General features: G+C 34.3%; 3 protein-coding genes across 7 annotated transcripts; 1 reads left to right on the top strand and 2 right to left on the bottom strand.

The window, feature by feature from the left end:
• Positions 1 to 479: 479 nt before the first annotated feature.
• LOC131644494 (uncharacterized) lies at positions 480 to 13,398 on the bottom strand. 4 transcript variants are annotated; one of them, XM_058915009.1, is made up of 9 exons: positions 13,052 to 13,398; positions 10,471 to 10,569; positions 9,907 to 10,360; positions 9,698 to 9,814; positions 9,303 to 9,611; positions 8,951 to 9,208; positions 8,786 to 8,857; positions 6,905 to 6,951; positions 6,530 to 6,807 (listed from the first exon to the last, which is right to left on the bottom strand). In XM_058915009.1, exons 3-8 carry the CDS (start codon positions 10,348 to 10,350, stop codon positions 6,943 to 6,945), a joined length of 1,209 nt encoding a protein of 402 aa, XP_058770992.1. In that variant the 5' UTR covers positions 10,351 to 10,360; positions 10,471 to 10,569; positions 13,052 to 13,398; the 3' UTR covers positions 6,530 to 6,807; positions 6,905 to 6,942. The 4 variants fall into 4 exon arrangements, with proteins under 4 accessions (XP_058770991.1, XP_058770992.1, XP_058770990.1 ...); XM_058915008.1 differs by lacking the exons at positions 6,530 to 6,807; positions 6,905 to 6,951 and adding an exon at positions 480 to 1,282; XM_058915007.1 differs by lacking the exon at positions 6,905 to 6,951.
• Positions 12,107 to 15,065, top strand: LOC131657926 (alcohol dehydrogenase class-3-like). Its single transcript, XM_058927275.1, has 5 exons — positions 12,107 to 12,161; positions 14,362 to 14,444; positions 14,532 to 14,607; positions 14,712 to 14,869; positions 15,060 to 15,065. Exons 1-5 carry the CDS (start codon positions 12,107 to 12,109, stop codon positions 15,063 to 15,065), a joined length of 378 nt encoding a protein of 125 aa, XP_058783258.1.
• Positions 15,066 to 15,068: 3 nt separating this feature from the next.
• Positions 15,069 to 18,402, bottom strand: LOC131619334 (uncharacterized). Of its 2 annotated transcripts, none has more exons than XM_058890445.1 (8): positions 18,171 to 18,402; positions 17,876 to 18,088; positions 17,584 to 17,775; positions 17,134 to 17,334; positions 16,970 to 17,047; positions 16,632 to 16,821; positions 15,593 to 15,679; positions 15,069 to 15,494 (listed from the first exon to the last, which is right to left on the bottom strand). In XM_058890445.1, the coding sequence occupies exons 1-8, from the start codon at positions 18,273 to 18,275 to the stop codon at positions 15,418 to 15,420; spliced, it is 1,143 nt and encodes a 380-aa protein (XP_058746428.1). In that variant the 5' UTR covers positions 18,276 to 18,402; the 3' UTR covers positions 15,069 to 15,417. The 2 variants fall into 2 exon arrangements, with proteins under 2 accessions (XP_058746428.1, XP_058746431.1); XM_058890448.1 differs by having other exon boundaries at positions 16,632 to 16,764; positions 18,171 to 18,400.
• Positions 18,403 to 24,945: the final 6,543 nt, after the last annotated feature.

Raw genomic sequence — 24,945 nt, 5'->3', positions numbered from 1 at the left:
ATTTCTCCTCCTCGTAGGTTCAAACGGCTCATTAATTCGACACTCGGAACTCAAGATATGAATTTTCCAACGTCGTCCGAAATACAACATCAACATCTTGCAACGACACTCTATACGATACCTCCAAAACTTCTCGAATAGAAAATTTAATTCCTAAAATTGCTTCTCAACAAACCTTTTAATTATTTCTTCAATCCGTTCAACTCCGACACAGACATCCCGTGCAGTACCAACAAACAAGTCTAGTTCTAAGAACAAGCGTAACCGTAACTTCACCTCTTTCCAACATCATCCTGTCACAATTAAATATTTTACAGCTGCTGCAACCATTTTTATATCAAGGTTCATCTCGTTAGCTTTCCGACGCTTCAAACGGAACTCAAATCGGATGTCTAGAGCTCCAGTTATGAATTTTCGAGGTTTCATAACGATTCAACAATTTTCCTGCGTTTTGCTTACGGAAATTCCGCTCCAACACTTATCCTCTTCAAATCAATCACATTCTAAACAACTCCTTATCATATCTCTTCACTTCCAAACATTCTTATAACTTGAGCAACACATCCCATCGCCGAAGTGCGATTTCTGCAACATCAAGAAACCAAACTCATGTACGCCATCATCAACCTTCTTATCCTTAAGATCATACTCGTCTCTTCGCACTACTCGCGCTTCAAAACGTTCTCAACAACATCGATAACCTCTACCACTCTTGTACTGCTACCCTTCGCATCACGCTAACATCTTGCATCTGAGACATATCCGAGAAGCATAGCTTCTCCCCCACTAGTTTCAATCCCACTTCTGTAGGCAAACAGTTAGAACACACTGAGTACCGACAGTGTTTCACACACATGTCACATACCGAAAGGAAAAATTAACAAGACTCTGGTCACAACGACCGACTATGCTCTGATACCACTATTGTAACACCCTTCAAAAACCCCGCGGAAAATAATCATATAATTCAGAGTAAACATGAAATACAAGGGTATCACAATTACTTTAATATAAAATACCATAGTCAATTGTCATGCCACACGAGGAACAATTTAACATAAAACACAATTCATGTTCAACACAGCGGATTATTATTCATAACATTGCATATTCATCATCCATGCAAGTTACTCCAATACAATTATAAAACAACAAAACCAACAAAGTAATTCGTCTCTAAACTAGCGTTCCCCAGTGTTACAATCAGAGCATGACCGACACGACTCATGGATGAACTCTAAGAGCTATCCTCACCGAATCAGCTAAGCCGCTACTCCTCAGTCTAAAAAACAACATGTAAGGGTGAGTTTCATTTACAATTAATAAGCATTATATAATTTTTGGCAACAAAATATCATAGCTTATAATTCACCCAATCTTACATGCATTCAGATATCCAGATTATCGAACATCGTCATACTTACCATATCTACATACAAATGCATCAATTCAGCAATATTGGCTATCGGCCCACAACTCATCATTACATCAATAATCAAGTTATATTAACAACAACTCCTTAATACATCAATCATATAAACACACGAAGGCGTAACACTGGATTTCATCCAATCATGTTATGACCAATGCATATGACTCAACTTACACTATGCATGTGGTACCATAATTCGTGAATCACATTCACAGGACTTCTCTCTATGATACCGCCCTTCAAGCCGCTCACACCCCACATGGGCACACGACTAACCTTATCGCTCACACCCCCATGGGCACACGATGACTGCTTACTAATCTCCGCACAATGGGAATTAGCCACCCACGATCCACTCATCAACTGGATCCAATGCAAATGATTTATGAATGAATGCACACATATCACATACTTATATCTTCACCGATCCGATGCTTAACATCGTCTCATTTCATCTCACCAATATCATCACAAACAAGTATGTACATGTCCAAGCATCATTCAATCATTCACATACATTCACCACAACAAATATTAACATTAACAGCATATTAATATTCACAAATCATCAATCATCACCACAATCATACATTGTTACATCTATCATCATTGCACACAATGTAATAAATTGCCAAAACAATCCAACAGTATGATCATGAAACATGCATCATCTACGACATGTTATATACCAACATCACTCAATGGATATCATAATCCAATCACCAACACAAATATATGCATCAAATAGTCATTCACAATTAATACTATTCACAATCGCATAACGTATTTTCATCACACAACACATTGTCATATATATAAGCACATATACATATACAATATTTCAATTCATCAAAACAATTAAATTAAGTTTTAAAAATAAAGTCGGCCACTACCCATTTTATCACTTTATCAAATAAAACATCTAATTAGCTTCGCAACGCCCAAAACGGTACCTAGATCGGACAACCAGATCAAAACTTATGACCTTCAAAATATTTTTCAAAAATTGCATGCAGTGAGTCGACGCATAGCCTCCTTCAGGTCGACGCATAGCACTTCTACCACTCTCGGGTAAGCGCACGCTGACACTATAGGTCGACGCATACTGATACTCAGGTCGACGCAACTAACACTTAGGTCAACGCATGCTGCGTTTTATGCAGAACTTTACTGCAATTCAGACCTCCTCCTTCTCCCAATTCTAATCCAATCACACCATAATCATTCCCACATCAAAACATCATCAAGTAACATAATATACTACAACTATAACACATTTTAGAGGTCATCTAACATCAAATATTCATCAATTTCATCAAATTCATCAAAATTATCAAAACCTAACAATTCAATCCAAAGCATCATAATTGAATCGAACCACAAGATAATCAATCCTATCACCTAGAATCACATAATACTTAGTAATAGGAAGAATCCCCCCTTACCTTAGGTTTGATCTTCGGCCTTCCCCTCTCCAAAGCTCTTTAGTTATTTTCACGTTCTTTCTCTTTTCCCCCAATTGCTGTAACCCTCCTATTCCACAATTTCCTTCCATTTTATGAGAAATAGAATAACTTTGGTTAATGGGCCTAACAAGTTAACACCTCCCTTTCTCACTAACCACAACGCAGCCCAATAACTATTTTTCAATATTTCTCAATATTCTTCATAAAATCATTTGTTCCAATTAAATAAGTTTCCTACTTAAATTAAATATTTAGAAATAATTTTTGGGGTGTTACAACTCTCCCCCACTAAAAGGGTTTTCGTCCTCGAAAACATACCTCAAGTGAAAAGTTCTGGATAAGAGTCCTTCATCCGACTCTCCCGTTCCCAGTTAACACTTTCTTAGTCGAACCTCAAAATTCATCTGACATAACCAACATAAGCATGTCTCATGCATTCAATCTCAGCTCTTACGTCGCATTTGACCATCCCAAGGTATACCACTCGCTATATCTCCAAAGGTTAACGACAATGAAACGTCGAGGTGCGATCCATACAATACGCTCAATAACTAAATAATACAATTACACAATCCATGGTATGATCGCAACTGATCAACACTGTAGTAACGGATTCCATCTACCCACGTACCAACCGTAGACACACTCTTCCATCTGAGCGATAAAGTAATACTTACACTTTTCACCGGCCGCTTCCTTCAAGAACTCAATAGTAATATTCCCATATCAATGAGTTCCACTATCTGAATCCCCTTAAGTCACACCAGTAATCATCCAACACATTTACATTCCGCTTTTGCTGCACTATTCTGATTACTCGTTATAATCATCATCACCTGTTAGATTTTCTTAGTTTTACCCAATTCTGATTCTCTTTACTCATCCGTTTAAAATCTCCTTTTACCATACATGGTACTAATTTACCACTTACTCAAAACAAATTCCTGAGTTACTACATCTATTAAAACATTCCCACCATCAGAACGAGTACACACAAGTAGTTATAATTACACTCATCAGCCTCAATATACCATTGCTTACAAAATAGCTCAACTGAGTCCCGCTCTCTACTAAGAATCAAATCAACTTTGTCCTTCGTAGAGTAGAATTACTCATTATATCTGGAAATCTACATAACACCTTACAACAACACAGAAATTATTATAGCATCATATAGTATCAACTCATCGTCATAACTTTGCCGAATACATACTCGTTAACTACGTACAACCACAATAACATATCCATCATCTCGGCAATTATTCAAAAGAGTTTTAATTCTCTAGCACGTCATCCTTACATCCACTAGATTTTAAACCCAACACATAGATCAACACATATTCCCTACGTAGGCTTCCGACATATTAATTCCTCACTGCCCACGAGTAGTACTCATAACACCACTCTACATCACACTTTCGTTGTGCGGCTTCGATTACACGTCTTAAGTCACCATCCTATATGTTGCACCCTTTCATATTCGCTTCTTCATATGCTCACACAATATGATGAGTGATTATTCTCACAGTTTAATATCCATCATTACTTATATCATTAAGGTAACAAACAATTTCATCTCATCCATATGATTTCGTCTACTATCAACAAGAGATTAAGGGTGATCAAGTCCTCAATTTGTCAATAGATAGCCGACAACCATATTTAAGCATAAATTGTCGTTACTACACAATAGTGTCCTTTCTGAGTTGCACTCAAACTCCTTAACATCGTCATAGTCCAATAATTTACTGCGGTGTCTTCTTCTAGAGTATTCTTTCAAAGCTCCAAAAACATCAAGAACACAAACCCGATCACCAAACCACATTATACTATGCTCTTCGATTCTGAATTCACCGCCTTTACCTCGGTAATCTAAAGTCAACTTATCGATCGACTCAACATCAGTTGTCTGATCTCCTCTAATCTCGTCAAGAATACCACTAGTCAGCTTTAGCATACCCAATCTAACATTATTAGGAGTACCTTTGCATACCAACTCAAATCTCGGAATTGTTCAATCAAATTCAATTCTCGCACCATTAGCATAGGCACGTGTAAGGACTTCTTGCTTAACGCATCAGCAACTACATTCGCTGTACTCGGATAATCTAACAAAACTCTAACCATCTTTGTTGCCTCATATTAAGCCCTTTCTGATCAAAGAGGTACCTCTGACCCTTATGATCACTAAACACTTCGAATCTCGAACCAGACAATTAATGTCACCGCAACTTCAAAACAAAACCATGACTGCCAACTCTAAATCATGAGTCAGATAATTCCTTTCATGCACTTTGAGTTGTCTCGACGCATAAGCTACTACTTGCTGACTTTGCATCAATACACCACTCAACCCATCAGTGACGCATCACAAATACGACTTCTATCGTTCTAAAGTTTAATTCACCTTTACTACTAATTCAATACTCACTAAGATCCATCGGCACTCAAATCATCTTTATCAACTTATTCATCAACAACATAGTCTACTCAACTTCGTTTCAAACAATCGCGGTAGTAGGCATTCTTATTCAACACTTTTCACGTTTCCTTAACTGACCTCAGAATATCTCCTCATAGGATCACTCTACTATATTTATAACTCTCCTATAAGGTAGAGCATAATTTCTCCTCCTCGTAGGTTCAAACGGCTCATTAATTCGACACTCGGAACTCAAGATATGAATTTTCCAACGTCGTCCGAAATACAACATCAACATCTTGCAGCGACACTCTATACGATACCTCCAAAACTTCTCGAATAGCACATTTAATTCCTAAAATTGCTTCTCAACAAACCTTTTAATTATTTCTTCAATCCGTTCAACTCTGACACAGACATCCCGTGCAGTACCAACAAACAAGTCTAGTTCTAAGAACAAGCGTAACCGTAACTTCACCTCTTTCCAACATCATCCTGTCACAATTAAATATTTTACAACTGCTCCAACCATTTTTATATCAAGGTTCATCTCGTTAGCTTTCCGACGCTTCAAACGGAACTCAAATCGGATGTTCAGAGCTCCAGTTATGAATTTTCGAAGTTTCATAACGATTCAACAATTTTCTTGCGTTTTGCTTACGGAAATTCCGCTCCAACACTTATCCTCTTCAAATCAATCACATTCTAAACAACTCCTTATCATATCTCTTCACTTCCAAACATTCTTATAACTTGAGCAACACATCCCATCGCCGAAGTGCGATTTCTGCAACATCACGAAACCAAATTCATGTACGCCATCACCAACCTTCTTATCCTTGAGATCATACTCGTCTCTTCGCACTATTCGCGCTTCAAAACATTCTGAACAACATCGATAACCTCTACCACTCTTGTACTACTGCCCTCCGCATCACGCTAACATCTTGCATCTGAGACATATCCGAGAAGCATAGCTTCTCCCCCACTAATTTCAATCCCACTTCTGTAGGCAAACAGTTAGAACACACTGAGTACCGACAGTGTTTCACACACATGTCGCATACCCAAAGGAAAAATTAACAACAAGACCCTGGTCACAACGACCGACTATGCTCTGATACCACTATTGTAACACCCTTCTAAAACCCGGCGGAAAATAATCATATAATTCAGAGTAAACATGAAATACAAGGGTATCACAATTACTTTAATATAAAATACCATAGTCAATTGTCATGCCACACGAGGAACAATTTAACATAAAACACAATTCATGTTCAACACAGCAGATTATAATTCATAACATTGCATATTCATCATCCATGCAAGTTACTCCAATACAATTATAAAACAACAAAACCAACAGAGTAATTCATCTCTAAACTAGCGTTCCCCAATGTTACAATCAGAGCATGACCGACACGACTCATGGATGAACTCTAAGAGCTATCTTCACCGAATCAGCTAAGCCGCTACTCCTCAGTCTGAAAAACAACATGTAAGGGTGAGTTTCATTCACAATTAATAAGCATTATATAATTTTTGGCAAAATATCATAGCTTATAATTCACCCAATCTTACATGCATTCAGATATCCAAGTTATCGAACATCGTCATACTTACCATATCTACATACAAATGCATCAATTCAGCAATATTAGCCATCGGCCCACAACTCATCATTACATCAATAATCAAGTTATATTAACAACAACTCCTTAATACATCAATCATATAAACACACGAAGGCGTAACACTGGATTTCATCCAATCATGTTATGACCAATGCATATGACTCAACTTACACTATGCATGTAGTACCAAAATTCGTGAATCACATTCACAGGACTTCTCTCTATGATACCGCCCTTCAAGCTGCTCACACCCCACATGGGCACACGACTAACCTCATCGCTCACACCCCCATGGGCACACGATGATTGCTTACTAATCTCCGCACAATGGGAATTAGCCACCCACGATCCACTCATCAACTGGATCCAATGCAAATGATTTATGAATGAATGCACACATATCACATACTTATATCTTCACCGATCTGATGCTTAACATCGTCTCATTTCATCTCACCAATATCATCACAAACAAGTATGTACATGTCCAAGCATCATTCAATCATTCACATACATTCACCACAATCAAATATTAATATTAACAGCATATTAATATTCACAAATCATCACCACAATCATACATTGTTACATCTATCATCGTTGCACACAATGTAATAAATTGCCAAAACAACCCAACAGTATAATCATGAAACATGCATCATCTACGACATGTTATATACCAACATCACTCAATGGATATCATAATCCAATCACCAACACAAATATATGCATCAAATAGTCATTCACAATTAATACTATTCACAATCGCATAACGTATTTTCATCACACAACACATTGTCATATATATATATATATATATATATATATATATATATATATATATATATATATATATATATATATATATATATATATATATATATATATATATAAGTACATATACATATACAATATTTCAATTCATCAAAACAATTAAATCAAGTTTTAAAAATAAAGTCGATCACTGCCCATTTTATCACTTTATCAAATAAAACATCTAATTAGCTTCGCAACGCCCAAAACGGCACCTAAATCGGACAACCGGATCAAAAGTTATGACCTTCAAAATATTTTTCAAAAATTGCATGCAGTGAGTCGACGCATAGCACTTCTACCACTCTCGGGTAAGCGCACACCGACACTATAGGTCGACGCATACTGATACTCAGGTCGACGCAACTGACACTTAGGTCGACGCATGTTGCGTTTTATGCACAATTTTACTGCGATTCAGACCTTTTTCTTCTCCCAATTCCAATCCAATCACACCATAATCATTCCCACATCAAAACATCATCAAGTAACATAATATACTACAATTATGACACATTTTAGAGGTCATCTAACATCAAACATTCATCAATTTCATCAAATTCATCAAAATTATCAAAACCTAACAATTCAATCCAAAGCATCATAATTGAATCGAACCACAAGATAATCAATCTTATCACCTAGAATCACATAATACTTAGTAACAGGAAGAATCCCCTCTTAGCTTAGGTTTGATCTTCGGCCTTCCCCTCTCAAAAGCTCTTTAGTTATTTTCACGTTCTTTCTCTTTTCCCCCAATTGCTGTAACCCTCCTATTCCACAATTTCCTTCCATTTTATGAGAAATAGAATAACTTTGGTTAATGGGCCTAACAAGTTAACACCTCCCTTTCTCACTAACCACAACGCAGCCCAATAACTATTTTCCAATATTTCTCAATATTCTTCATAAAATCATTTGTTCCAATTAAATAATTTTCCTACTTAAATTAAATATTTAGAAATAATTTTCGGGGTGTTACATCATGCATAAATATCATATAATTGTGATGTACCTCTTTTATTGATGCAACTGACTCGATTTTCCGTGGAGGCTCCTTGTCTTTTGCTTTGGATTTTGTTGGAGTCTAATTAACATAACCATGTAAAAACAAATGTACATAAAATGCGCGTAAAAACTTTGAATTCTCAAAGATTCATATATATGGTTTTAAGCATACCTCATCATCTACACTAATTAGGCTTGACGGCCATGCAACAAACGAACCTATTGCATCTCCCACCAATGTGGCATCCGAAAAATCGTCAGGATGCGGTAATAACGCATCCTTCTCTAAAGCAGTGTCAACTGATACTTTCAAACAGCCAGTAGGGAACGGTCTAGTGTGAAGTAATTCTCCTAAAGTGTTATGCACTTTTCCCTTTCCAACCATCCGATAAGTCGGTGACGATAAGTAGAGTTGACAAGGTGAAATGCCCTAAAACCAATAATAAGTTTCAAATTGTTATTGTGTATATATTTTAATTAAATAAATTAAGCTACTTTAATTTCATAATAATATATATAATTACCTCTGGAAGATCCGGTTGAAAATTACAACTGATACTACCTTTGTCACTAGTAGCTTTACAACCTGAAGCTTGCTCTCTTAATTCTTTTTCCCTTTTCAATTCGCGGACTTCAGCTTGTAGTGCATACAAGGTTTCCTGCAATTCTCTATTGCTAGGAGCCTTCTGTTTTTTCATCTTCAAGGATGTTGGAGTGATTCCAAATCCCTTACCCCTCACTCGGCCAGAATATTCAGGAATATCTAATGCGCGACTAAGTATGCTCCTGCAATCATTGTCTTCATCTGGAGATATAGACTGAGATAAAGTCTCCTGAAATTCATATGAATATTCAAAATTTGTCTTATTAATATGTTACTAAACTTTTGATTTAATTAAAGAAATAATGTTATACTTACGCATTTTTCAAAAACTTTTTGAACATCTTCTTTGACAACTCCATCCTTTCCCACACGGGCTTCCTTCCACGAAACATGTGGTGGAACAAATGTTTCAGAACTACTCTCCCTTGTTAACTACACATTAAGCCAAATAATATGATCAAATATAACTCACGATGAACAAGTATACCGTTGAAATTTATAGATAAGTTGTACAACTTTAATACCGCAGACAGTCTTGTGAATTTACTGCAACCTTTATACAGCGGTTTCTCTGCATCGCTTACCAACCTCTCAAACCTTTTGGGACAGTCCTTAAGATCTTCTTCAAGTGCTTCTGCAATCTCTTCGACTCGATCACAATCGTATGTATCCGTGTCATTGTCGTCTGGAGCATAGGTCGTCGTATTACTTTTCTCCACCGGTTCAACATTCTCGTTAATTTTCTCACCATGATATATCCAACACTTATAACTTCGATCAATCCCATGCGTCAGTAAATGCGATTTCAATCCATCTGCATCAACCCGACCCCCATAACAACAACCCAAACAAGGACATTTCATTCGACCGGCGTCTTTGACGTGTTCAACAGCAAACTTAACGAATTCCAATACCCCATTCTCGTACTCTTTTGACAATCGATTGGCATTCATCCATTTTTTATCCATGGAATTATAACTAATTAAGGTAAACAAAAACACTATAATTATTCACGCAACTATTTCAAAATAAGCTAAACAAAAAACGCTAATTAGTCACGCAACTATAGCAAAAGAATAACTAATTACCTGTAGAGAAAGTCGGCAACTTCTAGAAACACACACTGTAAGATTCTTGGAAACGAATCGAACTTCACTCTTCACAAGTAACCCCTAACAAAGATATTCCTGAAAATATAAAATAAAAAAGTTAATTGAAGAGAAAAAGAAAGAGAATTGAAGCAAGGTCAAAAAAGCAAGGTCTAAAAATGTAAAGAAAACACATTCTATATTTCTTTGATTCACATCTTCAAATAACTACAATAGAAACCAAATACTAGAAACAATTAACTACATATTCAAATCTTTTTTTTTCACATGTACACCAAAAAAGCAAGGTCTAAAAATGTAAAGAAAAATCCAAATGATGCAAGAATTATTGAAGCAAATAGAGAGATAATAGTAGCCAGTATAAAATATGCTACAACCTCCGAACAGGCAAGTGAAAGATTTGTTGGCCAAATATAAAACCCATTTTCACTTTTTCAATCAATCACTCAAATATGTAGGCATCTTTGTATCTAAATATTTCATCAACTTTCAGATAAGCAACACAAAACCGTTAAAGAGTACAGATGGTGAGGTTAACATGCATTTACTAAGAAAATATCATATCACTATAGAATCTCACAAAGGGACCAATAGGTGATAGAAGTATAGTTAACAAACACGACATATATGCCCTGCAAAAAATTAGGCCATACACAGTATGGACCTACAATATGGCATCTTAATTTTGGCTAAACTAAGATGCTAAATTAACATTACTTGTGAAATTAACATGAATAATTGGTATACATGCACATAATTTAGATGTCAAACAAATTCATTAGCAAACTAAAGTGAAAACAAAACAATTTCATCACATAGCAAGGCACTTAAATTCGACAGTGTCTAATACCAATAAATTTACCATCTCTAAACAAAATACAATCAAACAGATACAAACCCATGAGAGCTCAACTAGTTAAAATTTCTCACTCACTGATCCCTCGATTTTCCCGCCAACAAATAGAAAACCTAACACTGAAGCTTGAGTTCCAATTCAATTATTAAAAAAGGAAAAAAAATTAAAACCACAGCTACAGCATAATTTGACAGTTGAGAAACAATCACTTGCATGTAAGGTAAAGAAATTCAAAAACCTCACTCAAAATCCATCAAACTTATCATAAAGACGATCGAGTTAGTTTATCCCTAAGACACAAAACAACACAGACACGCGTTTCACTTTATCCGAGTTAACAAATTCAAAAACAATCAAATAATCGAAAGATATATGACATCATCATATGGATACCTCGAGGTTTTAATACGCAGGAGTAAACAATCATAATCATTATGCAGTTCTTTTCCCTTCTCTTGTAATATTACTTGTAGGGACACACTCATCAAATATTATTTTACAAAAGAGAAATGCTACCTCCAATGAATGATATAATATAACCATGAGGTATCCCGCGGAAACCATGATACAGGATGCTTTTAGGGGATCATTATATTACAAAATAATGAACAATTAGCATGAATTTCTTGCTCATCTCACAATCAGAATTTGTAGAGCAGTTAACATGATGATTCACATGTAAACTAGAGAATGACATTTAACATATATTGTATCCCAAACCCAAACACACAGACAGGTAAAACACAAAATTACTTAGCTATGCCTAATTTCCCATCAATTGCGATCTGGTGGTTTCTAGATTCTTCTCACAAAGGTAAGACTATTGCTAGTTATCTTCTACATCATATATTGATTAAAACATGACTATACTGCAAATAAAGACCATAAATGATTTTTAAGCATAACCAATGTACTGCTGCTATGTTCATGCAATAGGTGTCATTTTCCAGCAGCTCCTTCCATGATACACCATTAACATTTGTGATTTACTCCATGAGAATCCATATTAGTAAAACATTGAATTACTTAATCAATCAAATAGAAATTTATTTCACATCAAGTATTTCATAATTCTAAACTAAGGATGGTTTCAGATTAGTTTGAGATAACTGAAACAAAAGTAGAACTTGAATACCATCACTGTGAGGAGTAAAATATGAGAGCGAAAGAATCTATTTTGTCTTCACACATGATCTGTATCCGGTACTATTAAACAAACAGTAAATGCATGCATTTATAATAGATTATTGTACAGGGGAAGTGGTTTTGGATTTGCTTGGAGCAGTAAGCTCCACTTGAATTCATGCATAGGAGGAGTATCAATTTTCTCATTTAAATAATCGAAAAGCATCTATCTCTCTAAGAAAATGACTTAAATCTGCTAGCTTTTATTATCAGATTGTACAAAACAATTAACTTTCCTCTGTAGTTTGTAAGTGACATATGAAAAACTTACAGAAATTGTGGAAACATGATGAGATATATTGGTTGTTTGAGACCATAAAATTGAACTTGCACAAGTAAATGACCAAACTCCACCACCAGAATTAACCAAAACTCAGAAAAGAACAAAACTCAAAACAAGAACTCAAAACTCAAAACTCAGAAAAGAACGCAGATAAAACTCAAAACTCAAAACTCTATGTATCTATGACAATAACAATAAGCAGAAAAGAACAAGAACAAAACTCAAAACAAAGATACCTCTAATGCCGAAGAAGAAGTGAGGGGAGAACAAAGCCAAGCCAAGCTGTGTCCGAATTTGGGGTTTTTCAAGGATTCAAAAGCTATTTCGTGAGATTCAGAAGGGTTTTTCAATGATTTAGAACTGAGGTTTATCGTTTGGGAGAAGAAACGGCGAAATCAATGGGAGAATCGTTGAAAGGGTTTTTAGTTTTGGGAGAAGATGAAGATGAAGAACAATGCTTTCTCAGCAGATTTTTGGTTGTGGAGAAGGGGTTTCGTTTTGGAAGAATAGAGAAAGAACGAGAAAGGGTTTCGTTTCTGAGAATATAATTTTCAATTTCAATTTTAAAAAACCTAGGGCAGCGCTTTCTAATGTTACACTAAGGCAGCGCTTTTCAAAAGCGCTTTTTAAGGTGAACCTAAGGCAGCGCTTTCAAATTATTATAGTACTATTTTTTAATTTATTTGAGTTTACACTAGGGGTGGGAATAGACCAGGCCGGCCTACAGGGGCCTATAGCCTAGCCACTTAAGGTCAGGTCAGACCTATTTGATAAAAATGTCAGGCTTGGGCTTTTTTAAAAGCCTATTTAATAAAATAGGCCAAGCCTAGGTTATTAAAAAAGCCTAAAAAGCCTTGTAGACCGGCCTATATTTTCATATATATTAAAATTAGTCTAAATAGGTTGGCCTATATATGCATATATATTAGAAAAAGTGTTAAATAGATTGGTCTATGTATGCATATATATTAGAAAAAAATGCTAAATAGATCGGTCTAAATGTTCATATATATGCGACATATAAGACTTCTTAAGTAATATGAATTAATTGAAAACATTAATAAGAAAGAGGTTTTTAAATAGGCTTTCAGGCCAGGCCAGGCTTTTAAAAAGGTCAGGCCAGGCTGAAAAAGCGAGTCTATAGTAGGCCATATGCCAGTCTCAGGCCTTGTAAGTTTATCGTAGGCCAGGCCCAGGCCTTATAAAGCCTAGCCTAGCCTATTCCCACCCCTAGTTTACACAGAGCTTACATAAAAAGCGCTGGCTAATGTTACCCTTTTAACAGCGCTTTCAGAAGCGCTGTCTAAAGTCGACCTATACCAGCGCTTTTTTCTTACAGTTTTCATGTTTTTTTTATTTAACCTATAGCAGCGCTTTTGTACAAAAGCGCTGTCTAAGGTGCGCTGTCTAAAATGCTTTTTGGCGCAGTGATTATGTGATTTTGGTACGTGCAGGATTGTGGAAAGTATTGGAGAAGGTGTTACTGAAGTATGGTAGATAACATTGGTGGATTTTGATACAATTATTATTTTGACAAACAATTCAGGACTTGGAGCTGTATGGAACACTGCAAAGGTGGAAGCAGGGTCAATTGTAGCAGTTTTTGGTCTTGAAACTGTTGGGCTTGCTGTGAGTTTCTAAAAGGACTAGTACCTAGATTTTCATTTTAGGTTGGTGTTGGAGCTTCTATTATGACACAGAATTTGCACGTCACAGGTTGCTGAGGGTGCAAAAGCTGCTGGTGCATCAAGGATTATTGGCATAGATATTGATAGTATTAAGTTTGAAAGAGGTGCATATCAATGTTGCTGCTTCTCACCTTTGATTCTATTTTGTTTTATAAAAGCTATTCTTAAATATTACTACCTCAATTTCTTTTATTTATATACTTTGCAGCAAAGAGCTTTGGAGTGACTGAGTTTATTAATCCAAAAGAACATGAGAAACCAATTCAGCAGGTCATAGTTGATCTCACAGACGGCGGAGTTGATTATAGTTTTGAATGCATTGGAAATGTATCGGTAATGAGGGCTGCTTTGGAATGCTGCCATAAGGTGAGTGCTAATGCTACCTCATAAACTATCTTTGTTTCTTTTTATAAACTTTTGCACTCACAAAAGAGCTAGTATTACGCATCTGCACCGTGACTTTAAAAAAAAAAACAATTTTGGCAGCTAGACACATTCACGCCATGACTTTAACTTTGTTTAAACATTGCTTAATGACGCATTTTAATTTTTTTAGTATTGAGTATAGCAAATTCTTATGCTTGACTTGATAAAATATGGCATTCTACATGTTAAAAGCATTGCATCTATTTGTAACTTGATAAAAATCTGAAACCAAATCTATTATATATTATATTATACATCTAGCCAAACAACCCAAGCTGATATTCCTTCAATTCTAGCACTATCATTGGGACAACTAGGACAGCCTGAAATCTTGACTTATCAAACAATTGAAATTAGCAGGTAACTCTTATGTAAATAAAAGTCCAAATTATGGAAGAAACAGGTGCCCAATCTTCAAGACTTCCTGATTGAGACATTAACTCTTGAATCTAGTTTCTGCAAATCATGTCAGATCGTTGTTGCTTCCTTCATACACTTGGAGGAGCCCAACTTCCATCTTTGAATTTGCTATAAAAGCTAGATTTCTTAGAAACGACATAGAAGACTGCAAATACAACATAGATAGTTACATGAAACTATGAACAAAATCAACGGAAGAAGAAGAAAAAACAAAGCAATCACTTTTAATGAACTACATTTCACCTGGGATCTCAGGAATGATGAACTTAGACTCTTTCAGAACATCGTGAAGTGTTCTCCTTTCATTTACTTTGATCCATTTAGGGGAGCCTGATAACATGGAATTTATACAAAGGTTTTACATAAAAGGCATATAGAAACAAAGGTCTTCCCCTCTAAAACGAAAGTAAATAGAAATTCACTCAAAAAACATGAGAAAATATGATTACGAGATCTTGAAACTATGTGTCCGAGTGCACGACACTAGTACAGCAAAGACACATGTGTTTACATTCAATCGCTTTCATGTTCTGAGATAGGGGTGGGAATGGCCAAGCCAACTAACAGGGACGTAAGGCCAAGCCAGCCAAGCCTACACAGGCACAGGCCAAGACAAACTTCTTCTTTTTTTTAAATAGAAAAAGTCAAAAAGCGATCGCGATCTATGACTGAGACGCAAACTGCTACATAGCGGCCGGCCTCCGCGCCACCCCGCTTTCACGGGATAGCGTCGTTGTCGATAACTCTGTTTAACATATGTAAATATACATTCCGTTATCATGAATGTATACACTATTTTAAAACAGTCTTGAATACACTATTTATGGTTGGTTCAAGAGTCCTCCTTTGTTTAAACTTATGATGTGCCAGTGGAGTATAATAAAATAAAATTGGATTAAATGTAAAATTTTATTAAGTAGTATGATCTACATGATAAGAACAGTTAATCCAAACCTGGAAAGAAACACCATTCAATATAAATGACTTTATACATGAAACAAGTCAATATGATCTGCGATATAATTAAAGAACTATCTGTATCAATCCAAGAATAATTTCTGCCCAAGTTATATGTTTTGCTATAAGGATCTAAATTTTGACAACAAAAGAAGTTTGTCTTTTGCTTTGATAAAAGAAGAGAAGTTTATTAAGAGCACAAAGGAGGCATGAGCCCATCTCAATACGAGGATGTTTTTAAAAGTTAGGGAAATGGAGTCATACAAACAAAGAACCCACACATCAATTACAAAGGAGGATAAAAAGAATTTCACAAGTAACATACCCGTGTTTTGCTTAAGATCCTCAACCGCATCTTTTTCTTCATCACCACTACCTTCCACATTAGAAGCTGCAGCAGTTCCCTCTAATAGATAACGAAGGAGTTTTTCCTTAGATAGACGAGGTCCAGAACCAGCCTGATAAAAGAATGAATAAGGGGAGAGGGGGAAAATTGCTTCTGAAGTATAAGTTTTCTGATATTTGACACAATATGAACAATGTCACTAATTTTTTGTTGTAAATATCACCTTATCAGTCCAAGTTAGTAAAACATTGTATTGTAAATAACACCTTATCAAACTAGTAACTGCAATAAAATATCAATGGAAGCAGAAAGCTTACGTCATAATATAACTCAATAAATTCACGCTTGTAATTGTTTTCAACATCCCATGAGAGCGGCTGATCTTCTGCAAATACGTTCGATAGCTAAGGGAGTAACATGGTGGTATACACAAAACTAATTTAAAGATAACGTGATTAAAACATTTCATATAAAAGGATATCATATCAAGGTGATCCAAAAACATGTCAGTCTCGCAGAAATCCTCAATGAAGTCACTGGACATAACCTCTGCATACAGAAGAAGAACAGGCCAATGAAGGATGTTATTTTTGTCTAACACAGGTTTCTTTAACCCAGTGAGCTCTCGATACATGGCCTTTCCAATCTTCAAGCCTCTACTTTCCATTGCAGAAACAAGTTCCTGCATATTTTTTGTTCAAACAAATACATAAGCCTGCCTCCACATTATTTAAAGTTTCATAATAAACCAGTGTCTGTGTCGGTATCATGTCCGGGCCTATGCTTCACCGGAAGCCATAGATAGCTCTATAGCGGAATTCAAACAAACCGCTATAGAGGTGCTGTAGCACTTTTGCATGCAACAGAATTTGAACAAACGGTTAGTTTTCGCAACCGACGACACTAAAGAAAACACATAAAAGCTTTATACCTTTGCATCTGCAACAGCCTTAGAAACTTCAGCTTCATGTTTTTCATTCTCCAATATCTTAATACCAATCTGATTGTCAAGCTTCTTCAATTCATCATTATTAGGGTCCAAATCAAGACCCATTTGACAATAGTCTTGTGCCTCATCCAACAAATTCAATGAAAAAGAAGCTTTGGCAGCTCTATAAATCGCCTAATCACAATTGAAAACACCATTGAAGCATCAAACCAAAGAATCACAACAAACAAACAAACACATAGTGTAAGTACAGTACACATAATAAAGTATGCACCTTTATGTTTGAAGGTTGCAACTTGAGTGCATCATTAGCATCATTAAGTGCTCGTCTGAAATTCCCAAGAAGCAAATTAACAAGGGCTCTATTTGAAAAAAGAATAGAGGTGTCAGAATCAGTCAAGGCATTCTGATTGATTGCCCTTGTGTAGCAATCAACAGCATCAGAGTAATGCTTCTTCCCCATCTTCACATATTGGTTACCCTTTTCCTGAAAAAGATGATTGAGAGTGAAATTAAAAGCAAAAGGTTGTTTATTTAGTACCATTTGGAAAACATAGTGAAGATTATACCTTGAGTTCAAAGGCTGAAGACTCTTTGATTGCAGCAATGGCTTCAAGGTCTGCTTTCTCGGTTTCGGTCAAGGGCTCCGAACCCTTTTCCATCCATAGCGCCATCGTTACTCTTTTTTGGTTGCTCTGAGATAAACAGCTTTAACGCAGTTTGTTTTAGAAGTAGGCTAGATTTTACGCAGTTTAAGTAGCGCAGTTGCTTTGGAATGGGAAAAACCAAACAAAAAAACACTAACTAGGTACGATGAAGTACGCTTTTGCTTTTTTATTGCTTGCTTGCTACAATAGGGTTATTTTTTTATTTTTTTATAATTTTCGTCTCTGGCTTTTATTAAATTTTGCATTTTGATTTTATATTTATATTTAAATGAAAGCATTTTAATGAGGGAAAGTAATTTTTTGAGGAAATTTAAAATGATTTGACCAAAATCCATTGTTTGGATACAAAAATAAAGAATTGTTAAAATGATGAAAATTTATGGAGTATTTCATCTAAGTTAAATTTAATCATTTTGAAATGACACCAAAAATCAAAGAATTTGAAATTCCTCTCATGTTATTTGTTATTATTATTTCTTCAAATTTTACAAATTAGTCCTCATAATTTCCAAAATTATAAAATTGACCCCCAAAAATTGCAAATTGGTCCTTAATGATTTTTAAATTTTATAATTTGGTCCTTCAAATTTTTAAAAATTGCAAATTAGTCCTTACTTTTTCATTTTTTAATTTGGTTCAAAATTTTAAATTTTATAAAAAATGACACCAAAAATCTAACAATTAATTATCTTAACACTCCATCCAAACAAAATAATTTAAAAATAAATGGATTTGAATTGAATCATTTAAATTGAATCATTTGAATTGCTTTGAATTTTAAATTGTTTTAAATTTTCTAATTACCTCATTCAAACACACTCTGAGAATAAAGAAGTTTTGAAGTTTTACACCATTAGTGAATCACAACCGTTAATTTATTTAAAGTGTTTGATTTTTATTTTAACTTTTTAAAAATAATATAATTGGGTGATTATAATGCATTAATAATATAAAAAGTTTTACACTAAAATTAAACTCTATGACATATTTAAAGATGATATAATATTCACTTTTAATTAACTACGGCCATATTAGCTTATTATTTAATAATAATTTAACAAAATAATTAATATTAAAATTGTTTGAAAATATATATATGAGAAGGGATTATTTGACGCCGATGTTAAAGTATTAATTTTGACACCAAATCCTATCTGTTTATTATTATTAATCTAAAGGTTAAGATACATTCACTTATAACTAACACATGAGTTTTTTAAAGAAATATATCTTAACCTTTGAATTGTTAAGAATAAAGGGGTAGGATTTGGTGTCAAAATTATATAGGAAATATATCTATATAAATCTTTGTTGACGAAGAGAAAGAAAATATATTTTGAGATTGTTAAAAATAAAAAAGTAGCAAAAATATTTGATTTGCACGGTTGCTGATTTTGAGTTTGACCGGTTTGGTTTGCCATTATTTAATGTTATATTATTAAATATATATTAATTCAGAAATAGTCTAAATTAATATAAAATACTACTAAACGCTAAACTCTAAGAAATTTATACGCTAAACTCTAAGAAATTTATAATATTTTATTCTAATAATTAATGAGTTGTGTTTTGGGCGTTGTATGTTGGATTTTAGTGATTATAAATATGTAGTTGTCCAGTGTTTTATAGGGTGACAATCTTAGAGTTTATAGAACAAAGATAGAACAAAGAGTTTAGGGTCTAATAGAAAACTTAGAAAGAAAGGGATTGGGAAATACTTGGCTACACCTTAGGTTTGTGTGTTTACATTATTGAAACACTTCGGTAGAAAATAGGAATTTATTTTGGAGAGCTTTCATGGTTGTTCTTGGAAACTTTGAAGGCGAAGGCTATTTTTTTTATAACTCATTTGTAATGTCTTGTAACAACTTTTCTAACTATAGTGTATTGGGAGAGTTGTTCTCTCCCTCGGAATAGATCTATTGATCGAATTAGGTAAACAACCATTTTGCCTTTTCTCACTTTATTCTAATATATTTTTTACTTATTGATTATTATTGCTGAAGGCCACTTATTTTGGTTGTTATTGTTCTTTGTATCACATATCCAAGTGTTGATTGAAATTGAACCTAGACATTATCATCGGAAGGGCAAAAGAGTATTGTTTACAAGTGAACACCATGGCTAATGACGGTAAAATCACATATCACTTTGGATGAAGTACAAATGACGGTAAAATCCAAAAATCAAAAGCGAAAAATTTGAAGATTGAAGATACTGGTGAAGGCTTAGTGTGTCAGGAGTTGGAGGTGAGCGTAGAGAGATGTCCAAATCAAAGAATTTTGACAAGTCAAAGGTAAAATGTTTTAATTGTCAGAAAATCGGTCACTTCAAGAAGGATTATACTGAGAAAAAGGTCAATGATAATTATGTTCAAGTTGAGGTTGCCTTGGATGAGGATGATTATGAGGATGTTGGTGCACTAGTGGTATCGATTTTGGAGACTCAAGATAGTTGGGTCATAAACTTAAGTTACTCTTATCACATGTGTCAAATAACATAATACTTTAAGACTTTGAAGTTCATGCAAGGTGGAGCAATTCACCTTGGTGATAATAAGGCTTGCAAGGTTCATGGTATTGGTACAGTCAAACTTAAAATGTTTGATGATCGTGAGTTTCTTATTCATGATGGAGGTATGTTCCAAAACTCAAGCGAAATTTGTTATCTATAAGCATGTTTGATGATCTAGACTATTGCACTAGAGTTGAAGAGTGTTGAAGAGTGTTGAAGATTTCTCATGATGAAGTGATTACTGCTAAAGTGTCAAATATGTGGTCTATATATTTTAGAAGGTTCAAATGTTGTTGTTCATTCATCATTAACTAATGGGGGCTTTCATGACAAGAAAGAGCCAATGGATTTGAGTTCAAGGCGTTATGAATGCCTTGATGCTGTTTCAAAAGTGTGTAATAAATTCGGCAGATAACAATGAATAAAAATGCATGTGACCACTGGGATAAACCTGTTAGAAATTATAATGGAGATAAGTCAATTTGAGGTGGAGTTTCCTACTATGGATACTAGTAGTAGTGAGGGAACATATATAGAGATATCTGATTATCATTTGACTCTTTATTGGGTAAGAAATGGATTGTAGCATCTCAAAGGAACGATTATGCTAGCCTTGGATATTATGCTTTGAATGTGACTGAAGAATTGTAAAATACAGAAACATGAACCTTTAAGGATGCGCTCGAAGATATGTGGAGTCAATGATGATTGAAAAATCATACTTTGGGCTTGTTGGATTACCTAAGCAGAAAAGGATGATTGAAAACAAGTGGATGCAAGTGGCTAGATCAAGATTCAAGGGTGCCTTGAATTTGATCAAGATTATTTATTAGAGTTTCAATATGGTAGAGAGCATCAAAGTGGTTGATAGTTAAATTGAGCATCAAGGTGGAGATTGGTGAAGTATGCCTTAAAACCTTTGTTGATGAATAGAAATAAAACATATTTCTAGATTTCCAAAAATGAGAAAGTCGAAAAACAACAAGAATGTCTGATTTAGACGATTCGCGAATTTTAGATTTGAGCGGTTCAATTTGCGGATCAGTTATTTAATGTTAGAATATTAGATGTATATTAATTTAGAAATAGTCTAAATTAATATGAAATATATTATAAGATATTTATAATATCTTATTCTAATGAGTAGTGTTTTGGACTTTGTATGTTGGACTTTAGTAATTATAAATATATGTTTCTTCAGAATTTTACAGAGTGACAATCTTAGAGCTTATAGCAAAAAGGTAGAGCAAAGGGTTTAGGGTCTTCTTCTTAAAGAAAAATTGAGAAAAAAAAGAGTTTTGAGAAACCTTTGGAATTATCTATATTGAGAGTTGAAGAGATTGAGAAACACTTTGGTAGAAAACAGGAGTTTGTTCTCGGGAGCCTTTAGGGTTGTTCTTGAGAACTCTGAAAGCAAACACTATTTTCTTGTAACTCATATGTAATTTTTTGTAACGTTTTTAACTATAATGTATTGGGGAGCTGCTCTTCTCCTATAGTAATCTTTTGATTGAACTGAATAAACAAACCTTTCGTATGCCTTATTTTGATAGATTTGCTACCTATTAATTATTATTGCTAAAGGCCATTTATTTTGGTTGCTACTTATATTTATATTAAAAAGAAACAAACTTTTGTTGATTGAAATTGAACATTTTCATTATCACAATCATATATATATATATATATATATATATAGTGTATCCGGTGAGAACTAATGATATCAATTGTTAGATTTAATTAACGCTTAAGATTTATTTATTCTATATAGAGATCACCTTATTGAATATTTTCTAAAATAAACAACAAAATTTATATTTTTTATTTTCCCCAACAACCAATATGCACCACAATTACTATAATATTGTTAAAATGGTGGAATTTATTTGAAATTGTCCGAATTATGGAATTAATATAAATAAATAATATTCTGACTTGCAAATAAATGAATTAATCAAACTAAAAAATATTCTCTAATATTTTTAATCAAATTAAAATATAAGCACTAAATAATTAATGTATTTTTATTAAAAATGGTCAAAATAACAGAACTTGTAAACATGAAAAATTTCTTAACTTGCAAATTAAAATATAATAATTTCACATTCTTTAATATATTCAACCAAATGAAAATATATCAATGTGTTTTTGTATAAATGGTCACAATGGTAAAACGTTCAAAATAAAAAATGATTTTATTTATAATATTTTTTATACTTTAAAATTTAATATATTTCTTTAATTTATATTTTATAATTCATATATTAACTATATTGATCTATAATTTATTTTGATGAAAAAAAGTTGAATGTTCTAATATAGTGATCTATATTTTACAGTTTAGATAAATAGATAAATAAAATCAACTTTTTATTTTTGAATGTTCTACTATTGTGATTATTTTAAATAAAAACTCATTATTGATTTATTATCAATATATTCATTTGAATAAAAATATTATCGGTGATATGGAGATATTTGATAGGAAAACAGACAAGAATTCTTTGAGATGAAGTGTTGCTCTCTCAAAACAAAGGACCTCGACAAACATTATCACAGGACGGCATACAGGTATTACATTCTTAATGGATACAATGACCCTAGTCTCAAGAATTCATATGTATCATCCCTACCACAAGAACTCCAACCAGAAATTCATAGGATGTTAGCCGCAGCTCAAAAGGATATTAAAACCATGAGTCTTGGACATATTCATCAGGTGACGTTAGAAGCACTTGAAAAGCTTTGTATTTTTCATCACCAATTTTCAGAAGTGATAGAACAGAAGTCAAGGTTCACCCAAGCATGTAAGAAGCCTTACCTGGAGAATAAATGTAAAGACGAAAGGTGGAGTTGTACAACAAAAAAGAAATATAAAAAACACACCAAATGTCACAGGACCTTCAAAGAAAAGAAAAGAAAAAATATGAAGTTCTTTAGAAGAAAGTCTTTCAGAGGGAAAGGGAAAAATCAGAGATGCTTTATTTGTGGGAAAAAGGGGCATTTCTCTAAGGGATGTCCTAATAATACTCATAAAGCTGCAAAACTGATTAACTCTCTTCAGCCCCTCTAGAAGGGGATTTAGAATCTTTATACTCTGAACAAAGCTCGGCTGATGAAGAAACAGTCTTTGCACTTCAAGACTCTTCGTCTGATGAAGCATCATTTTCAGAGTCAGAAGATGACAGACATCTCCCTGTTTATTCCTTTAAAGAGATAAGCACTTCCTGTTGCACCCCAATTTTTGACCTCTGAGATTCCATCATTTTCTAAGTGTTATGATCATTATCATTATCATTTATCATCATTGTTAAGTGTCAAAATGTAGTTATTTTGTGTTTGTAAATAGTGGCACTTATCGATACTTTTTGTTAATATCGTTCGAATAATACCCCGTTTTGTGTATAAATACGTATACTTTGTGAATAGATGTATTTTCATATACTTTTATACTTTTTGATAGTTTTCTATTCATTTTGTAGGTGTTGAGGCGTATTTGGAGCATGAGCAATAACGTGGCGAACACACGGCTTCAAACGCGCGATTTTGAGCGGCGGAATCAATTCATTCGGCGAATAAAGCTCAAAACCAAAGAATAATAAATCATCAATTTGGTTTCAATTTATTCATTGTTAGATAGAGCATGGAATAAGCTTTCCAACGCTTCGAACCGGGCGCAAATCGGAGTTACGGTTCTCAAGATATGGCCAAAATAAGATTTCATTTTTCTGTTGAGCGGGCTAAGCGGGCTTGACCGTGCTAAGCGCGGTCAGTGAGCATTTTTGACACGTTTGGCAGAAAGTTTGGCGCTTAGCGCGGGTTTTTGGCGCTAAGCGTGGTCTGGCGGTTTAAGACCAATAAAAAACAGCCCGCTTAGAGCGGTGGGCGCGCTTAGCGCGGTTTGCGACTTCAGTTTTTGTATATATGTTGTAAAATCAGATTTTTTAGGTTTTTTATCATCTCTTCTTGACAAGTTGAGCTCTGATCCATTTTTGGTAGTTTAGAGCTTGAGGAAACACCATTGGATGCTACACCATGTGGATTGATCATGGATCTGTCTCGATTTCCAATGCTTTACAAATCATCATTGTTGTTGTTCTTGATCTTTTTGCTTAAATGCTCTGGATTTGTGGTGTTGCAGACATGGGCATCATAGATCTTG

Source organism: Vicia villosa, linkage group LG1 (genome assembly GCF_029867415.1).
Source record: "Vicia villosa cultivar HV-30 ecotype Madison, WI linkage group LG1, Vvil1.0, whole genome shotgun sequence".
NCBI lineage: Eukaryota > Viridiplantae > Streptophyta > Magnoliopsida > Fabales > Fabaceae > Vicia > Vicia villosa.
The sequence above is the reverse complement of the archived record's forward strand: the minus strand, read 5'-3'. Positions and strand labels throughout refer to the sequence as shown.

Excerpts from the sequence above, each read along its gene's own strand:
- LOC131644494 (XM_058915006.1), bottom strand. The coding sequence starts at position 10,350 with ATGGATAAAAAATGGATGAATGCCAATCGATTGTCAAAAGAGTACGAG. Across the intron at positions 9,815-9,906 it reads AATTCACAAGACTGTCTGCG|TTAACAAGGGAGAGTAGTTC; the intron begins GTATTAAAGTTG and ends CTTAATGTGTAG. Across the intron at positions 9,209-9,302 it reads TTCAACCGGATCTTCCAGAG|GGCATTTCACCTTGTCAACT; the intron begins GTAATTATATAT and ends TATTGGTTTTAG.
- LOC131657926 (XM_058927275.1), top strand. The coding sequence starts at position 12,107 with ATGCCTAATTTCCCATCAATTGCGATCTGGTGGTTTCTAGATTCTTCT. Across the intron at positions 12,162-14,361 it reads TCTAGATTCTTCTCACAAAG|GACTTGGAGCTGTATGGAAC; the intron begins GTAAGACTATTG and ends CAAACAATTCAG. Across the intron at positions 14,608-14,711 it reads TAGTATTAAGTTTGAAAGAG|CAAAGAGCTTTGGAGTGACT; the intron begins GTGCATATCAAT and ends TATACTTTGCAG.
- LOC131619334 (XM_058890445.1), bottom strand. The coding sequence starts at position 18,275 with ATGGCGCTATGGATGGAAAAGGGTTCGGAGCCCTTGACCGAAACCGAG. Across the intron at positions 17,335-17,583 it reads AGGCTGTTGCAGATGCAAAG|GAACTTGTTTCTGCAATGGA; the intron begins GTATAAAGCTTT and ends AAAAATATGCAG. Across the intron at positions 16,822-16,969 it reads TTATTGAGTTATATTATGAC|AAAACTTATACTTCAGAAGC; the intron begins GTAAGCTTTCTG and ends GTCAAATATCAG.